Source organism: Salminus brasiliensis, chromosome 13 (assembly GCF_030463535.1).
Source record: "Salminus brasiliensis chromosome 13, fSalBra1.hap2, whole genome shotgun sequence".
In the NCBI taxonomy this organism is placed as follows: domain Eukaryota; kingdom Metazoa; phylum Chordata; class Actinopteri; order Characiformes; family Bryconidae; genus Salminus; species Salminus brasiliensis.
This window is the reverse complement of record NC_132890.1, coordinates 6,274,138-6,293,655: the sequence shown is the minus strand read 5'-3', so window position 1 is coordinate 6,293,655 and position 19,518 is coordinate 6,274,138. Positions and strand designations below refer to the sequence as shown.

General features: G+C 42.1%; 1 protein-coding gene across 1 annotated transcript in view; it reads left to right on the top strand.

The window, feature by feature from the left end:
* tmtc2b (transmembrane O-mannosyltransferase targeting cadherins 2b) overlaps window positions 1–11,645 on the top strand; it is a 137,513-nt gene extending 125,868 nt beyond the window's left edge. The window contains exons 11-12 of the mRNA XM_072695914.1: window positions 4,190–4,253; window positions 7,469–11,645. Coding sequence (XP_072552015.1) covers window positions 4,190–4,253; window positions 7,469–7,648 — 244 coding nt within the window. The 3' untranslated portion in view covers window positions 7,649–11,645. The remainder of the gene's footprint in view (window positions 1–4,189; window positions 4,254–7,468) is intronic.
* Window positions 11,646–19,518: the final 7,873 nt, after the last annotated feature.

Here is a 19,518-nt window from a genome sequence, read left to right as displayed (position 1 = left end):
ATGTATACTTCAAAAACCACCACAGTATACAGGTTGTGGATAGGTTGGTGCATACAGTCAACATAGAATATGCAGTAGCCTATGTACGAAGTTTGATGAACGTCAAATTTTACAAAATCCCCTATAAGTTCCTGCCTTAAACCTTACGTTTGAACTTATGCTAAGCTCAGTTCCAACTGATTGGCGTCTGACTATGGCGAGTGCAAGTTGACACACTGGAGCTAGTACAGGGCCCCTGAGCAAAAAGAAGAAGGGATGCGAGGGATGAGACGAGGTGGTGGTGGGTTTGATGATGATTGACAGGTGGGTAAAGTGAGACATGAAGGTATGTATAGGCTAAGGAGGAGGAGTTGTATGGGGTGTGGTCCATCTCTCAGAATTAAGTTTCATCATAACTCTTAACACGTAACACCCATTCATTACGGTACACATTTTGGACACCACCATCCCTGCTTTCACCATAAATCAGGGTTTCTTCACATATTGTGACCGTTTCTGACAAAATCTTGCATCTTTATAGGAGGATTTTTGTATAGAAGGAAGTTTGTATACCAGGGGCCAGATTCATGAAAGCCTTCCTGACACAAAAAAATAAAAACATCTGTTGAACTGAAGATAATTTGGACCTCATTCACTAATAACTTCCTAAAAAGTTGAACAGCTTTAAATAGAATTTTTTTCTTAAGAATGGTCGGTGAATGAGGTACAAAGTTTTTAAATGCAATTCTTAACAACAAAAAATTGTTCAATTTTTTTTTTTTTTTTTTTTTTCTTGTGGTTCTTTATTCTGCATTTTACAGACATTAATTTAACAGAATAATGAAATTTTCGCTTAATTAGAATAAATCAGTGCACTGAAAGTAGGGCCAGGTCCTAAATATCATGTTATTGACCGAGTTAGAAATACAGAGTAGTGATGAAGACTAGCAATGTTGATTGTCTGTCTGATAGCATCATCTTCAAATCTGTGCTCATGACAACAGCCAAGCTGTGTTTCTCCAAGCTTGAGCAGGAGCAATGATGTAAAAACCAAAAGGGGAGGGGAAAAGTAAACTACATTTTTGATGTTTTAAGTGCCTCCAAAACAGATGGTTACTGGAAAAAGGAATTTGTAAAATACAAACATAATTTAAGGGGAAAAAATATCATGGATGTCCATGGAATAACATGTGTTTTGGCACCAGACTGGATGTATTCTCTTTACCACTAGGGCTAGTCAGGCAGCCAACCCTGTGACCTCCCCCCTCGGCTATGACCGAGAGTGAAAATGACGGTCCCAATTCACGGAGGTCCACTTATCTACACATGCTAATCCCAAATCATGGAGGTCTGCATATGTACACACACACTGTCTTCATTTTCCTGTCCTCCTGCCTCTAATCGCTCTCAGTGTAATGTTTAGCCCAATTATGTGGTTTTGAGAATAAACCTAGTCTCTCCGAAATATTTACTCACATGGTTCCCACTTTCAAGAGAGACCACTTTCCCACTGCTGGTAAAACAGGGGTCTCAGGGTCCCCACAAACAATGGTGTGGCAAAGGACCAAAGCCACATTTTATTGTGTGCATGTAAATGTGAAAATTACATGGAATTAGACTCATCATGTAGGCTGCAGGAATCGTAAAAGAGCTTTGTGGATTACGCACATGGTTATAGTTAAAGGCTAAGCCCACATCAGCCATCGCAGAAGATTTCAGGTTTGTTTAGCTTTTGGAACTGACAGAAAATTTCAGCTAGAACCTTTATCCTTCTCCGTCAGATCAGAAAGGTCAGGACAGTTCAGATTTATGAGCCCAAGTCCCTGAAACCCATTTCAGTCGTTTGTTTAGTTGACAGCTCTGTAATGATGGAGACATGAGACCGTAGGCCGGTTGGTGTTCTAGATTATATGGTTTTGAAAACAGCTGGCCATCTCCACAGGGTCTCATTGTTTTCAGTTTGGGGACACTGCAGCCTACTTCAGGTACACATGACTGTTCACAAAGTAAACTGCTGAAACATTGTGACCTATATCCGCTGTTCCTTGCTGGCCAGAGGGAGAACGAAGGACAACACAGTGTCCAAAGTTAGCACAGGAAGGCGACGTGTGTCACCCCCGCCTGCAAAGCGTTGCCACTCGGCACTTTTCTGCTCGTACTTTCTGAAACTTCAGAAATATCATGTGCTGTGCTGTGAGTCTTATCGGGTCCAGATGTGTGAGTCAGGTCCATATCACGGAACTCATAACTCATAATTCACCCAATATGCCTTTCACAAGTTGTTTAGGGAGTGTGAATGACGTTTCGGAGTTTGGGCGCTTTGCAATTCCATAGAAGAACCATAGAATTTGGTTCCATAGAGAACCATCTTTGTGATGGAGACGTGCGAGTGTGAAGGATCTAAAGAACTTTTACTGATCTACTGAAGGTTCTTGAGACCCTTTAAAAAGTTCGGCACACTCACATCTCCATTGCAAACTGTAAATGGTTCTCTTTGGCTGCGTTCACACAGCAGGTGACGGTGACCCAAATCCAGGTGTTATTTATGTGGCAGTAAAATCTGATACTGATATGAAACCTGATACGTATCTGATACGCAGCAAAGAGATCGAAATTCATGCAACATTTACTTTTATGTCAGTCCAACTCAACGTTCGCTGAGGAGAAGAGGAAAATGGATGACAGACAGCAGTGAGGGAGGTTTTCAGTGGTGGGATAGTGAGGTACCAGGCCATATGAATATTTGGGCCTTTTGGTTGGAGATGGAATACCATTTAAACGGTCCAATCTCATAGCCTTGGGTTACCTGCTCATCTCCACTCTCCAGCTGAGTTAGAGGCGAGCTAGAACACATTGATGGCCCCTATTGATGCTAACGAAAGTGAACCGAAGCTTCGTTTCTCTTTGACACATGCACATCAGTTTAGGAGCGTGATCTCAGATATAGGTAACATTTAAAAACATTGTGTGAACAGCCTAAAAAAAACATTGGATTTGGTGAGAAAATCAGATTTGGGCCACTATACCTGCTGTCTGAAGGAAGCCTACGAAACCAGAAGTGGTTTGGCTTGTATGGCCTCACTCAGAAGGACCATTTTGAGAGTGAACTCGCTCTTCACCAAAACACCATTCATCTCAATAAAGGTTTCTTTCGTGAAACCTTCACTTAAGGAACATCAGAGTTCATTTGTCTTTGCATCTCGAAAAGCCAAGCAGCTGAAAATGCAAGTACAGGCCATCTGTCTCTTTCCTGAATTATGACTTGGTCAGTGTCCATGCCTCTGTCCTTTTCACTGTCGGATACAGTGTCAGAACAACTGTTTGTGTTGAGTTTGAGACAGCTCCGGCCAGCAGGCCCATCCATCTGTAAGCCTTAAAGCTTTTTCTGATTTATTGGAAAATTAATACGTGCAAGACAAAGCAAGCGTATTCACAAGCTAGATGAAAGAAGATCCAAGAGGAGTAGGTTTTTATACGTGGTGAGCATATGGAAAACAGTGCTGCCTCATCTGTGCTTTTATTGTAGCGTCTGTAGAGGCCGGTCTTCTGGGAGAAGTAGAAATGCTGTTTTTCTCGTACCAATTCACTGCTGGTCCACTGCACCATTTTTTTTCACAGCTGGTCTATTGCACTGTTTTTTATCAGTTGTGGGTGCAAGCTTTAAGCTTATCCAGTAGGTTGTATATTATATGACAAAAGTATTGGGACACTGCTCATTCATTGTTTCTTCTGAAATCAAGGGTATTAAGAAATAGTACATTCTGCCGTTGTTGGAGTAACTGCCTCAACTGGCTTTCTACTAGATTTTGGAGCATTGCTGTGAGTATTTGATTGCGTTCATCGCCAAGAGCGTTAGTGAGGTCAGGGTTTTGGATGATGATGATGATCACCACTCTACCTTATCCTCAACTCCCCAACTTGTCCCTAAAAGTATTGGATGGAGTTCCAGCCATTATTCCAGAGAGCACAGTTCTTCCACTGCTCCACAGCTCAATACTGGGAGGCTTTATACCCCTATAGCCCACGCCTGGCATTAGGCAGCATGGTGCCAGTAGGTTCATGATGTTCATCTGCTCGTGTGCTTGTGTACTCGTACATATAATGTAGATCACAACCCACACTAATCTTGTAATAGTCGTTAGACAGTACTACTGATGATGATTGTCAAATGGTTGTGATGTTTGTTGAAATACTGATTTTGCTCTTTCAGACAAGCCAGCCTGAATGACGCTGCAGAGAGGTACTACAAGCAAGCAGCCAGCCTAAGACCTAATGTGAGTACCAAACCATAACCCCCTACCGGTTTTCACATGGGACATTACACATTTGCACATGTGGTGGTTGACTTGAAGGTGATTTGTGTGACTTCACGACTCTCTATTAGTTTAATGAATGACCAACCATGGCGACAGTGATGGCAGGTCTGCAGAATGCAGAGCTTGCTTTTTCATCATCAGTCAGGAACTTTCTAGCAATGGAAGGAGTGATGCCGAATGTCCCAGTCCCAGTTTGATGTGTTTGAAATATACAGATTTGTTCAAGGTTCTTCATCAGTTGCCTTCGCTGACATGATTCTTCTTTTTCCAAGATTTGTCCCTCATGAGTTGACACTCTGAAGTGCCTCATTTGTTGTCAGCGACAATCGCATGACGTTGTTTTGAGATGATAATCAAACAAGAACTTCCAAAGGCTGAAGAAAAAGGGGGAGAAGAAAACTCCCCTCGCATCCCCTTTATCTGAACCTTGCACAAGGAGCGGAGGCATGGCTTTTTGGTTGGAGATGGAATACCATTTAAACGGTCGAATCTCATAGCCTTGGGTTACCTGCCCGTCTCCACTCTCCAGCTGAGTTGGTCTCCTCAGCAGCTGTTTCTGCAGGGGTCATCTGATCCTCCCCACATCTGGAGCTGCTGTGGTTGCTGCATGCCTGGCGGGGGAAGATTGGAGGACGAGTAGAGTGGAGTAGGGCGTCGGGTGAAATGGATGGAGGAGATCGTAGAGCAGTGTGAAGCTGTGGCAGAACAATGATCGGAGCACATCCATCAGGTTCTTCTTTCTGGAGTAACAGCATGTTGCTGCACAGTTGTACGCCCCTATCTCTTTCTCTCTGACAGTAGCGTGTCTGTGGATGAATGGACCAGAATTGCGCTAATGATATTTCATGGTGTTCCGCTGTTAAAGTCTGTGCTTCCTCCGCAAAGATCCAAGCGCTTCTGTGGTGTCTTCTCCAGCTCACTTTCAGTTGGCTTTAGGACAGTTTCCAGGGCTGGTGCAAAACATGCACACATTCTTAGTCATTCAAATTATTGCAGGTCTTATTTGTAGGATGGATTTGTAACATTTCTCAGGAATTGCCACAGTTTAGGAAAAAGTTAGCACAATTCCAAAAGTATAACTGACATATCACCTACAGCTGCTCTCAGAATTATTCAACCCCCATTAAAAATGAAGTTTATTAGTGAAATGGACAAACTTTCAGCTGTTGGCAGTAAACCGATCAAACAAGACCAATTAAGGTAGCTCAACTCAACTACTAGAACAAGTGCTTCCTCCAAATTCAACACTACATTCCACTTAATAACGACTGGAGTCTCTGAATTATTCCACCCTTTCATGACAAGCGTCTGTAGTACCTAATACAACACCCTTGTGGTGTTATAACCTGCTACAAACATGATTCATAGCCAGGCATCAGCTCCTGGCAGCGTTCCTGAGGAAACTTTATGAGGAAGCTCATTCTTCATGGGCAGTGGCCTCCAGTTCTCTGATTTTCTTGAGTTTGCTGCTACAAACGCCTTCTTCAAATCCCACCAAAGATTTTCTAAAGGGTTCAAGTCAGGCAACTGTGACTGCAACTCCAGAATCTTCCAGGACTTCTTCTGAAACCAAGCCTTGGGGGACTTGGTGGGCTAGGTATGTTTGGGATCATTGTCCTGTTGGCAGGTCCAATGGCGCCCAAGCTTCAGCTTCCTCACAGAAGGCATGATGTTTTTTCCAAAGATTTCCAGATACTTTGTTGGATTCCATTTAGCATCCCTGAGCCTCCGCCATGCTTCACTGTAGGCAGGGTGGGGTTTTTGATTCGCTGATCCATTGGCCTGGACGTTTTCGAGCCTATGGCCTATCGGTGGTATGTCAGGGAGAGAAAGTATGAAGCATATGCTGGTAAAAACACCCTGCCACTGTACATTCACTTTCTTTCATAGCCAGTCCTCCAAATGAGAACTTTAGAGAACATTCCCAAAAATTCATATCAAACTAATGGGAAATTGTCATTTTCTGAAAGTGTAATTGGCTTAGATTGATACAATTCTAAATTGGGCATCACATTTTGCACAGCACCAAAAATAAAAGATCTACTAGAGCCAAAACTTCAATTTTGGGGCATTCAGATTGTGGTAAAATTTATGGCCTTCCAGGTTTGTAGCAACCAGTCCAGCTCCTAACCAATGAAAAAACTAGTGTGGCTCAATCCACCTCGATAACCAGTTGATTTTCCCAGTGTTTTATAAGCATGTTCAGCCTGGTACCAATGCTAAAGAATGCATTTGTGAGCAGAGCACGGATAGGTCCGTTACTGCAGCTCTGAACTATTAAATTTAACTGTCTCCATTGCACCATCCCAGCAGCCTCTAATATGGGCTGACTGTATGTTGCTGGCCAGTAGTTAATGCCACAGCTTCAGTTAGTTGGTCCCCAGATCTCATTTTGAGGTTTGACCTTTTATTGTAGGGTCACATACCGGGGTAATTTATTACTTAATGCACCACCAAAATGACCACTTCCCTTCGTATTTTCATGTCACAGGCCTGGCAGCTGGCCTAACATTGTCCGCTGGACTAAGCCTTGATGTCTGAGTGTACAGAGTGTTGCAGAATATACAGCCCTTTTTCCCCCCTCTGAGACGCCAAGTGATGTATGAAGTGGTTCCAGAAAGGAGTTTAAGATTAAATCACAATCACACGTCTGCAATTAAATGTTGTTAACGTATTGAAATCATGGCCTGTATGGAGTTTTACTGGTGCCAGGCTAGCCCTTTATTTTGGCTCAGCCACCCTGGCGAATGCGGTTTTCTGTGGACGTATAGGGCCGAATTGCAAGGCCCTCAGCAGTACACAGAGATTGTGTCACACGCATTTTGATTTATCTGTCCATTCAAATCCCTTTCTGCTGAAAGAATCACTGTGCTCAGCATATTGTTCCTATTGAAATCTTCACGCGGTGGACATCATTCATCAGACCTTGACACAAGAAAAACAGATGATGCTTGTCTACATAGATAGACTCTGGAATCACAGTGTGTCTCAGGCTAAATTTATGTACCAAGATGCTATTAGGCAACCAAAATGCTTATAACAGCGGTCGAGTGTTTAACAATACTCAAGAGAATGGCTGCATAACTTTGAAGCTAGCTCTCAGAGGTTCCTTCTCTAAGAACTAGCACCGGTTCTCTGTTGATTCTAAGCCACTTTTCTTATTTGTCCTTCAGTACCCTGCAGCCTTGATGAATCTTGGGGCTATCCTTCACCTGAATGGAAAACTTCAGGAGGCTGAAGCCAATTACCTGCGAGCCCTGCAGCTCAAGCCTGATGACACCATCACCCAGTCCAACCTGCGCAAGCTGTGGAACATCATGGAGAAGCAGGGCCTGAGGACGATGGCCCCCTGACTCCCAAGACACTAATGAGCTTCTGGACATGAAGCTCAGTGTGAACAATGCCCTCACTGTTGAGGCAGTCTGTAGCCAGCCAGAGCGGGTCACCAAGAGCTAGATGTCTTGGTAGATACTACTTGGGACTTCTCACCACAAGAGTGGATTCACATTGGGAATATTTGAGAACTTGTTTGAGAACGGCAACTTTAGAGCTTCAGGAACTCCTCTAGAAGTTCTCAACTGAAGTGGACCATTGGTCTATACTTGAAGCTTCTCGATACCTTGGATAGGAGTGAGTTAATTAATGCTTTGTTAATTGAGGTCCGACAATTGTGGGGCGACATTTGCTCCGAAGAAGTACAAATTTAAGAGGGAATGAAATTCCTGAGGAATACCACCAGGTTCTCTAAAGCTGAATCAGAGCCCTTCGTTGGATTGGGCCTTATTGGGCCTGGATTATTTAATTCTTTTGTTGTTGTTGTTCATATGATTACATTCATTAGGCATTAATGAGGCATTATAGATTTCTTTAATATAGGAAATCACCTATTCACCTAGTGAAGAAAGAAATCTTTGCCGTCTCTAAAAACATGCCATTGTGCGATCGAGGTCACATCGAGATTAGTTTCAACACTGATGAAATTGGCAGTCCATATAAATCCAAATCTAGATCTCATATTTCACACACTGATCATTCATCTTAAAGCTAATTTTTTCAGTTGATTGACTCAAGAGGTGTAAGGCTTTGCTCTGCAAGGATTGCAAACAGGGGGGTGATGATTGGCTGCATTGTAGACTACATTAAGTGAAGTTCTTAAAGTGAAGGTAAGCTCTTTGGAAGGCATTTTGGTCATTGAAGTCAATGTTATGCTCAACCTACAATGTTGCTAAGGCCCAGGATTGGTTTAGCTGCCAGTGTTTGGATGGCGTTAAGCTTTAAACCAGATTTGAAATCAGAGTTTGAAGCGTTTTGCCAAAAATTATAAGCCGAAATCATGATAGTCCAATAAGCTGCAGGTAGGTTGAAGGAAATCTGTGGAATGACTTGCTGAGGATTTGTTTTTGCCTTACTTTCATAAAATGCAAAATGTACTGTAGCAAAAAAGCAACAACAAAAAAAAAAACAGGAAACACTCAGACGGTTTCTGAAAGGACTTCGGTCTGAAACTGAGAGCTAAAGCATTTTTAAGTCTCGTTGATTAGGAGGGTATTATATTATCAGTTGCACATATTGTATAGAACTGGTACAGAAGGGATGTTCACAACACGTTTGTGGATTTGTTTTTGACCTAGATGTCAAGTTGTGATCTGAGTTTAGATTTTGACACAGTTGCTGTACACCGATAAGCCAAAACTTTAAGACCACCTGCCTAATATGCTGTGGGTTTCCAAAAGCAGCTCACTTTACCAGACCTAAGACATTAGCAGCAGATCCTTTAAGTCTTGCTCCTGGAAGTTGGAGCCGCCATGGTTCGGACTTGTTGTTCTGGCACTTCTTGCAGGTGAACAAAGAAATGATGTAAAAGAAAACGGGTCTCCTGGGACCAGGCGACGTATTTACATCGCTCCAAGATCCAGTTCACACTCTTTTAAGGTAATTGCAGGTGCCACTAGTGGTGGACAGGGGTTAGTGAGCATGGGCATGGGCGCTCTGCGGGTGTTCGTAGATGCTCCAACCCAGTCGCCTGGCCTTTGTCAAAGTCACTCTTCCTCCTCGTCCATTTTGAGAGTAGTGTATTCCACTCTTGACCGGTACCGTGGTAATAAGATTCACTTCATCTGTGAGTGGTTTTAATGTTATGGCAGATCGGTGTATTTGGGCCTTGTAAGTAATTAAAGTGATACTTTACTATTTCAGCACATGGTTGTACGCCTGCAGTCCACTTTTTCATTGTGATATTTGATGAACCACGATGAAGTCTTGACCGCAGTTCAGAGTGATTTCCCTCAAGGATTCCAAAACACATGGAAACTTACGGTTTGTTTAAGACCATCATGTTTGTCACTCATTATAATTTTTAGTTGGTTTATATTGTTGTTTAGTTTATTTTTAGTCATTTCTGAAATATTTGCTTGTTGGTCGTTTGTGGAACTTCTTAGAGCCCACCTACCCATTTTCCCAAACATGAAGAATAACCACATCTGAAGTTATAAAACTTGTAGCTCTTATTTTGTAGAATTTTTTGGTATCTCAAAAAGTCCAGATATTCCACTGATTCTGTCCAATGTTCAAATCAGTGAAATGTCCAAAAAGAAAAGAGTTTAAAGGCTTTAAACTCTTTACATTTATGTTTCTGCAGTCTTGTCCAATGACTCTTACTGCTGTAGCATGGTGTAATTCTCCAGCCAGTGAATCAAACCCTACTCTACCACTATGGCAGCATCTGGACCCCATGTTTTACCATGCTAGCATCACCTTTATCTATTGGACAGAACTGAACTAACGGCCAGTCACTGAAAGCATCTTCGCCATCTTATGCCAAATGATTGTTTCATTATTCCGCTACTTCTGCCATCCTATTGGTCCGATTGTCCTCCTCCCAGTTCTCTAGCAGATAGCATATCTGATCTAGACAACTTTAGCTAGGAAAGTCATGACTAGTAAAATATCACTTTAAATGCACTGTTTTGACAGTCTCCTAACCAAATATACAACCAGTTGCACTCATCTAACAATGCACAGCCATAGGTTCTGTACGGAGGTCTTTATCTATGAGGGTTGTTTTTTTTTCTTGGTATCACTCAAATGGATTTTTTTTTTTTATGTACAAAGTAAACCTAATATATAAGGCGGGGCATCTAGTATGAAAAAAAACCTAGTCATATTGCTCACATGCAACATTGCAAAACAAGTTGAGCCAGAAATCACTCAATTCTAACTGTCCTAAAGAATCTTATTCTCTCACTTTTTCTTTTTGTCCTCTTATCTGTTCATATTTTGTCTTTAATGGTTTTTGATTCAGGTTTTTTGAATTTGTACATGTTGTGTGAGCTATATTACATGTAATTAACGGTTATGTACTGTAGTCAACCTTGCCACTATCTCACAATTGTTCCAATTATGTCAAGTCATGAAGAATATTTAGAATTTTTTTTGTTTTATTTGTTATTATTATAATTTTTTTTTTTTTTTTTTGGAGAAATGCTGTTTTTCTCACATATGAAGGGCCTATTGTTGGATGCTTAGCTGATTTTAATTCCTTAATTTATTTCCTTTTGTGTTGTCTTGGAAAAAAAGAAAAAAATAAACCAGCTGGCACTGTGTTGTACGTCAACCATTCACTTGGGACTAATTTATCCATTCTTTGCTTCAGAGCTTACAGCGGCCACAACGTGAGAACTTCTGAACTGAGGTCAGCTGTTCGGAAGGGGTCAGAATAATCGTCTGGAGCTGCTCTACTCTTCAAATCAGTGATCTGAGCTGTAAAGCAATTCCAGAATCTACATTTGTGGTCAGTTGTGGTCAGTTTAACTGGGATTGCCATTTTATTGAAAAGTTTGCATCACACCTGGTCTGAACTATTCAGTCGTGCATCCTGGCGCCTTTCTAGTTCATTCAGGACGAGCTCAATGTCTTTCTCTGTAGTTCTGCTGGCCTGTGGCTCACCTCTCCCCCACGAAGCACAGTGTCCAGGTGGGTTTAATAGGTTGAATGGCTGTGACCGTGTCCAGACCGTAGCTGTAGCTCACCCTGTGTCCGCCCTCCTCCCTTCACCTTTGTGTTCGCGTGTCTCCTCACCCAAGCAGAACGACACGAATCGAGCACCATTAGACATGAGTGTTATGTGTTTTTGTCTTTCCTCAGGGATTTCAAGAGGTGGGGTCATTGCAGAGCAGTGCTCGATAAGAGCACCGAGAGTTTACTAAATTAAGAAAGTTTTATTTTTTTGAAGCGGTGTTGTATTTGTATAAATTATCGATTTGTAGACTTCCTTTCTTCCCTTTTTGTAATATTCCAACACAGTGTGTGCCAGACTGGACTTTTCCTGATGTCACGCTTTTCCATAATAAAGTACTGGTGTCTTTCTTTTTTTTCCCCTCTAGACTCATCATTCAAACTCAAATTCCACAAGCGTTTGCCTTTTGTTTTGTATTCAGTCCTTTAAGTCATTGCCAAAGAATCTACTGATCCGGTCATGTTTGGGACATTACTGGCAGGAATGTGAATTTGTCCCTGTTGGACTGGTTTCAGAAAAGCTGTTATAGCTTTAGTGGCATGCTGGAATATGGGCACCCCTGGCCAAATACTCAAAGTGAAACTTTTTTTTTTAATTAACTAAAAAAAAAACTCAAAAAATAGCGAAGTGAGTCGAATATTAATTCATCTTCAAAATGTGCAAGTGAAAGATAAAACATTCTTTTTCAACATTTTAAGTGTGCATTTATTATTTTTAGTGTATTATTTTTGAAACCAAGTAAAAGTATAGCTGCCCGCATCAGATTCAAAACCCTGACGCTGGCCTACAAAGCAAAGACTGGACCATCCCCTCCGTACTTGATGGCAATGGTCAAAAGCCCATCCGCACCAAGAGCCCTTCGAGCTTAAAGTACGGCTCGGCTCGACCCGCCATCCCTCAAAATCCACGGAAGACAAGCGTCCAGGCTTTTTTCTGTCCTGGCACCGAAGTGGTGGAACGAGCTTCCCCTGGGTGTCCGAGCAGAGTCTCTCGCTGTCTTCAAACACAGACTGAAGACCCTCCTCTTCTGAGAGTACTTGGGTGAATAGCAGAGGGGTCACCCTATTGACTTGTGTCTAGTAGTGTCTTAACTTGGAGGTATCTTTGAATTGTAGCCTATTCAAACTAGCTGAGGTTATTTTTAAGTAAATAGCAAAGCACTTGTGTCTCTGGATAAGAGCGTCTGCTAAATGCCTTAAATGTAAATGTAAATGTAAGAAGACCATGCAAAAGAGCTCTCAGGTAGGCTTTCCCAAGATCTCAGACCTTAATGAGCTTGTTAGGGCTATGTCTTGTTCACAGTCATCATTAGGAAAAGCCAGGTGATGCAAATTCCAAAGCTTTATAAACACTCTGACTCCTCAAAGCTTGTCCCAACAGTCAGCAGTTTATTTTAAGCAGGTGCCAATTTAATGCCCACCATCAGCAGAAGGCGATAAGAGGATGGCAAAACCAGACTCCGTTTCCTCAGTTTAAGGTGTGTAAAGAAATAGCAGTTAAAAGAAAGTGTGAAGCTTAGGTCGAGGTCTGGAAGACCAAGAAAACTTCCAAAGAGAACTGCTTGTAGTATCGCTAGACCTAATTATGACCTAAACATCTCCAAACATTTGTAGATAGACCCCCAAAAAAGCAATGGGTTAAAGATGGCTCGAGAATCGAAAAGATCTAAAAACAGCGAAAATCCCCCAAACACGAACTAGACTTACAGCTGCTACAGATCATATGGACAAAAGTATTGGGACACCTGCTCATTCATACTTTCTTCTGAAATCAAAAGCATTGAAAAAAAGAGTTTATCCTTGGAGTAACTGTCTCTATTGTCCAGCGAAGGCATTACTGTGAGGATTTGATTGCATTCATTGACTAGTATTAGTGAGCTCAGGGTGTTGGATGATCAACACCCCACCTCATTCCCAACTCATCCCAAAAGTATTGGATGGGGCACCAACCATCATTCCAATGAGCAGTTTTTCCATTGCTCCACAGCTCAATGCTGGGGGGATTATACCCCTCTAGCCCATACCTGGTATTAGGCAGCATGGTGCCAGCAGGTTCAGGTTTATCTGCTCCAGACAGTCCTATTCTATGGGTAATACTTCTCTATGGGGATTAGACAAGTTATGTGTGTGTGTGTGTGTGTGTGTGTGTGTGTGTGTGTGTGTGTGTGTGTGTGTGTGTGTGTGCATTTGCACATCTGAGTCAGCAATGAGTGCAACTTAAAGCAGCTGAATGCTTTTGTAAGAAGGGGTGTCCGCAAACATTTGGACGCAAAGGGGATGCTATGAAATGTGTCATCTTTAACTTCACGCCTTTTGGAAATCAGGTCATCTCAGCTTAGCTCTCTGCAGTAAAAGAACTTTTGACCGGGGTGCTCAAACTCTTGCCTGCCACTTGATAAATCATTAAAACACCTTTTGGGAGTTTGCCTTGAGGTTTCTATGGAAACTGGATTGGATTTGGAGTGTCTCCTGCACAGTGTGTTTGTAGCGCCGCAGAAATATTCATCAATTCATCAATATTTCTCCAAAAATAAATGAAATAAATAAATCCATAAACAGCAACATGAAACATGTAGATCACCCCCCCCCCAACCCCCCCACCAGTGACTGAAAGTATCCGTATATTCGGAATAGCAGTCTTTATTAGATGTCAAAGTCATTCTTGCGAATTTGTTAAATTGTCATAAACTGAGCTCAAATTGATATCTGCTGCCTGTGTCTTTCTGCAAAGTATGTCCTGTAAATATTCCCAGATGTACGGAGAACGTTCAACATCCACATCTGGGACATGTGCTGCACCCTTCCTCTGCTCCCACCCCCGCACGCATACACACATGCTCTCTTCCCTGCTGACAAGCAGAAGCCCTCCACCCTCAGAACTGGAGGCTGAGTCGTATGATGTTCCTCACGTGTTCTTTTTCTTCTCTGCTCTCTCTCTCATGACTGATCGCGCTATGGGCTTGTGCTGATTTGAAAAGTGTGAGGGAGGCGTTTGTGTGCTGACCTGCTGCAGGCATTTCATCGACTTCATAAAACGTGGTGTCTTGCGGCGTCTTTCAGCTCGGCGGATGACAAGCGAGAGCATCCGGAAACAAGCTGGAGACGTGATTTAGAAGCTGTAAAGGGGTCGAAAGGGTCTTTAAACTGCTTGAAAATGTCAGCTGACCCTTACAGTGTGTGCAAACAGTGGATGATGCATAGGCCGTTAGAAATGCTCCGAAATTCGTGTAGATTGAAATCATGTGATCATTGCAATTTCCATTTTAGGGAAGTTCTCGGCTGCTTGTTTGCAGTCACATCATCAATGAACACCAGTGATCCAGTTCCATTGGCAGCCACAAGCAGTCCATGCTGTAACAGTACCTCCACCATGTTTGGCACATGATGTGATGTTCTTCGGATCTCAAAGCCTTTCCTGCCTACCCCAAACTCAAGTTAATCTGGGGTTTATTTGTCCAAAGAACTGGACAGGTTCTATCAGTGTATCTGATACTGTCTACTGTCATTGAGTGTTATGAGCAGTTTGCATTTTGAGGTCAACCCTTTGCATTTATCTTCAGTAGACATAGACTATGGCAGTGCACCTACCTTTTTTAGAGTGTTCTTGGCTTGACTGGATGTTGAGAAGAGGTTCTTCCTCCCCAAAAAACAATTCTGCCATCGTCTGCTTCAGCTGTCTGTCTTCTGTGGTCCTCCAGACCTTTTGGTGTTGCTGAGCTTCTTTCAAAGACTGTGCTAAATTGCTCTTGTGGTCACTCCTAAAGGTTTAAGCTACTCTATCTGCCCAAAAGTTTGTGGACACCCCCTTCTAAGGAATGCATTCAGCTACTTTAAGTTTCACCAATTGCTGACACAGATGTGCAAATGCACACACACACACAGCTTGTCTAGTTCTTGTAGAATAGGACTCTCTGGATGAGTTGCGGGGTTGAGGAGGAGGTGAGGTGGTGATCATCATCATCCAACATCCTGACCTCACTAACGCTCCTGTCGCTGAATGTAATCAAATCCTCACAGCAATGCTTCTGCAAAATCTTGTAGAAAGCCTTCTCCCCTGGATAGTAGAGGCAGTTACTCCAACAAAATACCCTTGATCTTGATTTCAGAAGAAAGTATGAATGAGCAGGTGTCCTGATACTTTTGTCCATGTATGCTAATACTTCAACCCCTGGAATCAAGTTCCAGATTTCTCCTTAATTTGTCATGAATTAATGAGGCAACAGGTCACACCCGGCCATTAAGCTGCTTATCAGGCAACTGTCCAATTACTTCTGACCCTGTGAAAATGCAGGGACTATGCATTTGGTTTTAAACAAAAGCTGCCCAGTTTTTTACAATATTTCCCGATATTGAAGCTTCCATCAGAGGCGATCTGATTTCCTGCACCTCTGTCAATAAATGCATCTTCTGATCTGGGCATTAGGCATTAAGTCGTGGATTCCCTGTGTCCAGCACTGAAGGAAATCAAGCACATCTGTCTCCTGTTTTCGTGACCCACTTCATCACTGCAGCATTGCCTTCTGCGTTCAGGGGGACTCTATAGCGGAGGAGAGGAGCTTACCATTTCCTTATGAGCGTCTTTTTCTTATTATGTTGTTATATGGCAAATCTGTCTGCTGTTATCAAGCAAATATCGTTAGGAATGCGCTAAGGACCTATCAGGCCTTTGATCTGGCCGTCGAGGTCCAGCAGCTCCAGGCACCCGTGCGGCCTCTTTTGAGGGAAGCTGGGTGCGTGACTGGTGGAAGTCTTCCCCTCTGGACCAGAGAGCCGTTGTTATAGCATGACAGAAGGGGTATTAGGAGGGGGATTGGATGCAGAATGCCTAACTCAACATCGAGGCACTAGCCTCATCCTGCCACTGCTTCCTATTATAGAGTTTTTCCGTTTTGAGAAGCATCTGTTCTGGATGGCATGGGGTTGAACCTGTGAGAAGAGCCTGAATCCGGGAATGATAGGAAAAAAGAGTGCACTTGCCTGAATTACATGGATTCAGTCTTCTAAAATGTGTGCTTACTGAGGGTGTTAGGAGGTTTTGGTATAAAAGCAAGGAAATGTGGGTTTGGAGGAACACACTTTAGGTGTGCATTCCTATGGCCATGCTTTTGAATGTGTTCAGAATCCTCTACCATGTACCAGCAGATGTTTCTATGCTAAATTATTAAATGCTAATACTGTGTATGGGGAGGTTTCATTAAAAAAAGAGCTGTCATAAGCAGCAATAAACACCACAAGCTTTTTTTTTAAATTATTTTTAACTTTGTCCAATATCTCAGTCAGCTTCAGTAATGAAACTTCACCTTAGTACTTTTTCCTCACCTTGTTTCATTTTCCAGCCTGTGTACATAATGAACACTTCACAGTCTTATTCAGGCAAGAAGCCCATTACGTTGTCTCAGTGTCAGCAATGTACTGGAAGTGCACTGCATATTACCCAAGCATTGTTATTATCAGATGATTTATGTTTTCATAAAAGCAGCTATAAAATGTCCCCCACCCTTTCCTCATTAAAAAACAACTGAGCGACACCACCATTTCCTGCAGTTCCAACATGCTGCCATGCACATGTAGACTAGCATCAGCCCCAGACTAGGTCCTGGACCCAATTTGCATTCGTGAAAGTTTCCTAGAGAGAGCGCAGCCTAGGGACACTTTATCCCCGAGAGATTTGACAAGAGTCAAATACATCTCAGGGTTCAATATGTGCTGGAGATACAGCATTACCATACTGTCACTATCCAAAAAAGTGAGAATCTAAAAATGATGCTTCACAAGAAAAGGAAAGAACCTTCTTACCTGTAATGTAAGTTAATGGAAAGAGTCCACAGTCATTCCATGTAATACTAAAGTATTTCTGTTGGGCTGTTCATGATAAAAAATATTCTTCTGGGTACTTTAGCATGAAACTCTGATAGACCCACTATGGGCTTCATAAAGAACCTAAAGAAGTGCGTGAAGACTGCATTAAATAAATAAATAAATAAAGTCAATCAACTCAAGATATCTTTCTAGAACCAACATGCATTAAGGAACCTTTTGTTTTAAGAGTGCACACTCTTTCTTTAGAGAGCTCTTTAGGGCTTTAGTGCAATTGAAGTACCACTTTTGGATCCCCAAAAAACTTTCATTGGTCTGAGAAACCTCCATATAATGTATTCTTTTTAGTATGGAACCCTATGATTTTTGGCTGGAACCAACATTCAGAAAGCTTTATTTGTTTAGGAGTGTACATTCTTAGAAAAATCCTTGGAGTTCTTTGGAGTGATGCATAGAAGAACCACTTTTTAATGACCTGGAGAGCTTTTTAATGGACGATTCTTTGAAGAAGGTCTATTTCAACCTTTCTCAACTGTGTAGAATTCTGTTTATTAGGTGTAAGGTTTAATGAATAATGCAATGTTTCTATCTTATTTTAAGATTTTTCCTAGAGCCAACATTTAAGCCAAAAACCATGTAGGAACCTTCATTTTTAAAAGGGTGGACTCTTACATTTATGGCATTTAGCTGACACTCTTATCCAGAGGGACTTACAAGGTTACAGTATTACAGGGGTGGGCCAATGTAGTGTTAGGAGTCTTGCCCAAGGACTCTTATTGGCGTAGCGCAGCATAGTCACCCAGCTCAGGAATCGAACCCTGGTCTCCCACATGGTGTTGTAACTCAGTGGCAGGTAGTGATGTTATCTGTTGTGCCACACCAACCACCCTTCTTTGGAGAGTTCTTTGAAGCTATGCATAGAAGAACTGCCTAAGATTTGCAAACTTTACTGAATCTTTGTAATGTCATGAGATTCTATACACCAGGTTTGTCCTAGCATCAATGCCAAAATTAATTAAGGAACCTTTATTTCTCATTTGGAAGGCTCTTCAGGACACATTTGGGTCCTTAAAGAACCTTTATTCTTTAAAGAATAATTTTCATAAATAAGATTTGCAAATGCAAAAAGCCTTATTAGACCTTTTTTGAACTTAATGTAAAGGTTTGATACCAGTTTAAGATTTCTTTCAGAACCTCTTTAAAGATCCTTCCATGCGCAGGTTGTTTAAAGAACTATTTTTGTAAAGAATGAAGGCATAAGAGCTCTACGTAATCCGAAGGTCCTCTACAAATTAAGAACCTCACGTCTGAGCCAAGAATCATGAAGGATCGGTTCTTTTTAGGAGCGCAGGAATGCGTTTGAGTCGTCTGTCCTGCTAAATTTGCTGTGTTGCTGCATGTTTATCCCTTCAAAGAGAACATTTAGTCTCTAAATGCCATGCTGGATGAACTGAAGATTCCCTCCACTCTTCTACGGATCTGAGGCGGAAAGCACATGAGCCACAGCTGTGACGGTAATTTGGCGGAATTTATGGTGCCAAGTGACACTGTAATAATGGGGAGCTGAGTTTGATTATTCTGATGAAAACTGAATCTGTGTGTGTGTGTGTGTGTGTTGTTCCCTGTGGAATGAGAAGCAGAAGGGTGGCCTCGTATTGTGACAGGACTTACTCTCCACAGCCAGTACAGTCTGCCTGCTCTCTAGCACAAAGGCTGCTGTCTGATGGTTTACCTAACACTGTCCTATGGGATGAGACACAGAGTGCTGATGACAATCTTGCACTACCCTAATATTTCCCTCTGAAATCTAAACTCTAATGAGTGAAGAACCTTTAAAAACCTTTGTCTTTCACGAATAGTTGATCTTCATTTGACCAAAATTGAGAGATGGTGGTAATATAACTAAACCCATACATCGAAGAAATGTCTCTTGAAAATCCATCTAATGTAGTTAATAGAAATGTAATTTTCCTGTGGAGCTAACCTCACCTCACATTTATTACTAGTTAATCCACCTACAATCAGAATCATGTGCAGAACATCATCTGCACATGATCAGAACATGGTTCGTGAGGATTCTGGAGGAGTCTGTCATTTAAACCTCAGACATCGAGTCTGGTTTGCACTTAATTGTTGAAGTGGGTGATGAAGATCACCATGGCCAGATCCAGAGAGCTCTCTGAGGCCTTCAGAAAGAAGGTTGTAGATGCAGATGAGTCTGGGAGGGTTTTTTATAAAGATCTCAGAACAGTTAGGAATCAGTCTGAACAATGAAACCAGTGAAACATCTGCAAACATGGCCAGGTCAGGCCATCCTAGCAAGTTCAGCCCAAGATTAGACCACAAGCGGCGTAAAAAGAAGTCTCCAACAATCCTACAATGTCATCACGGG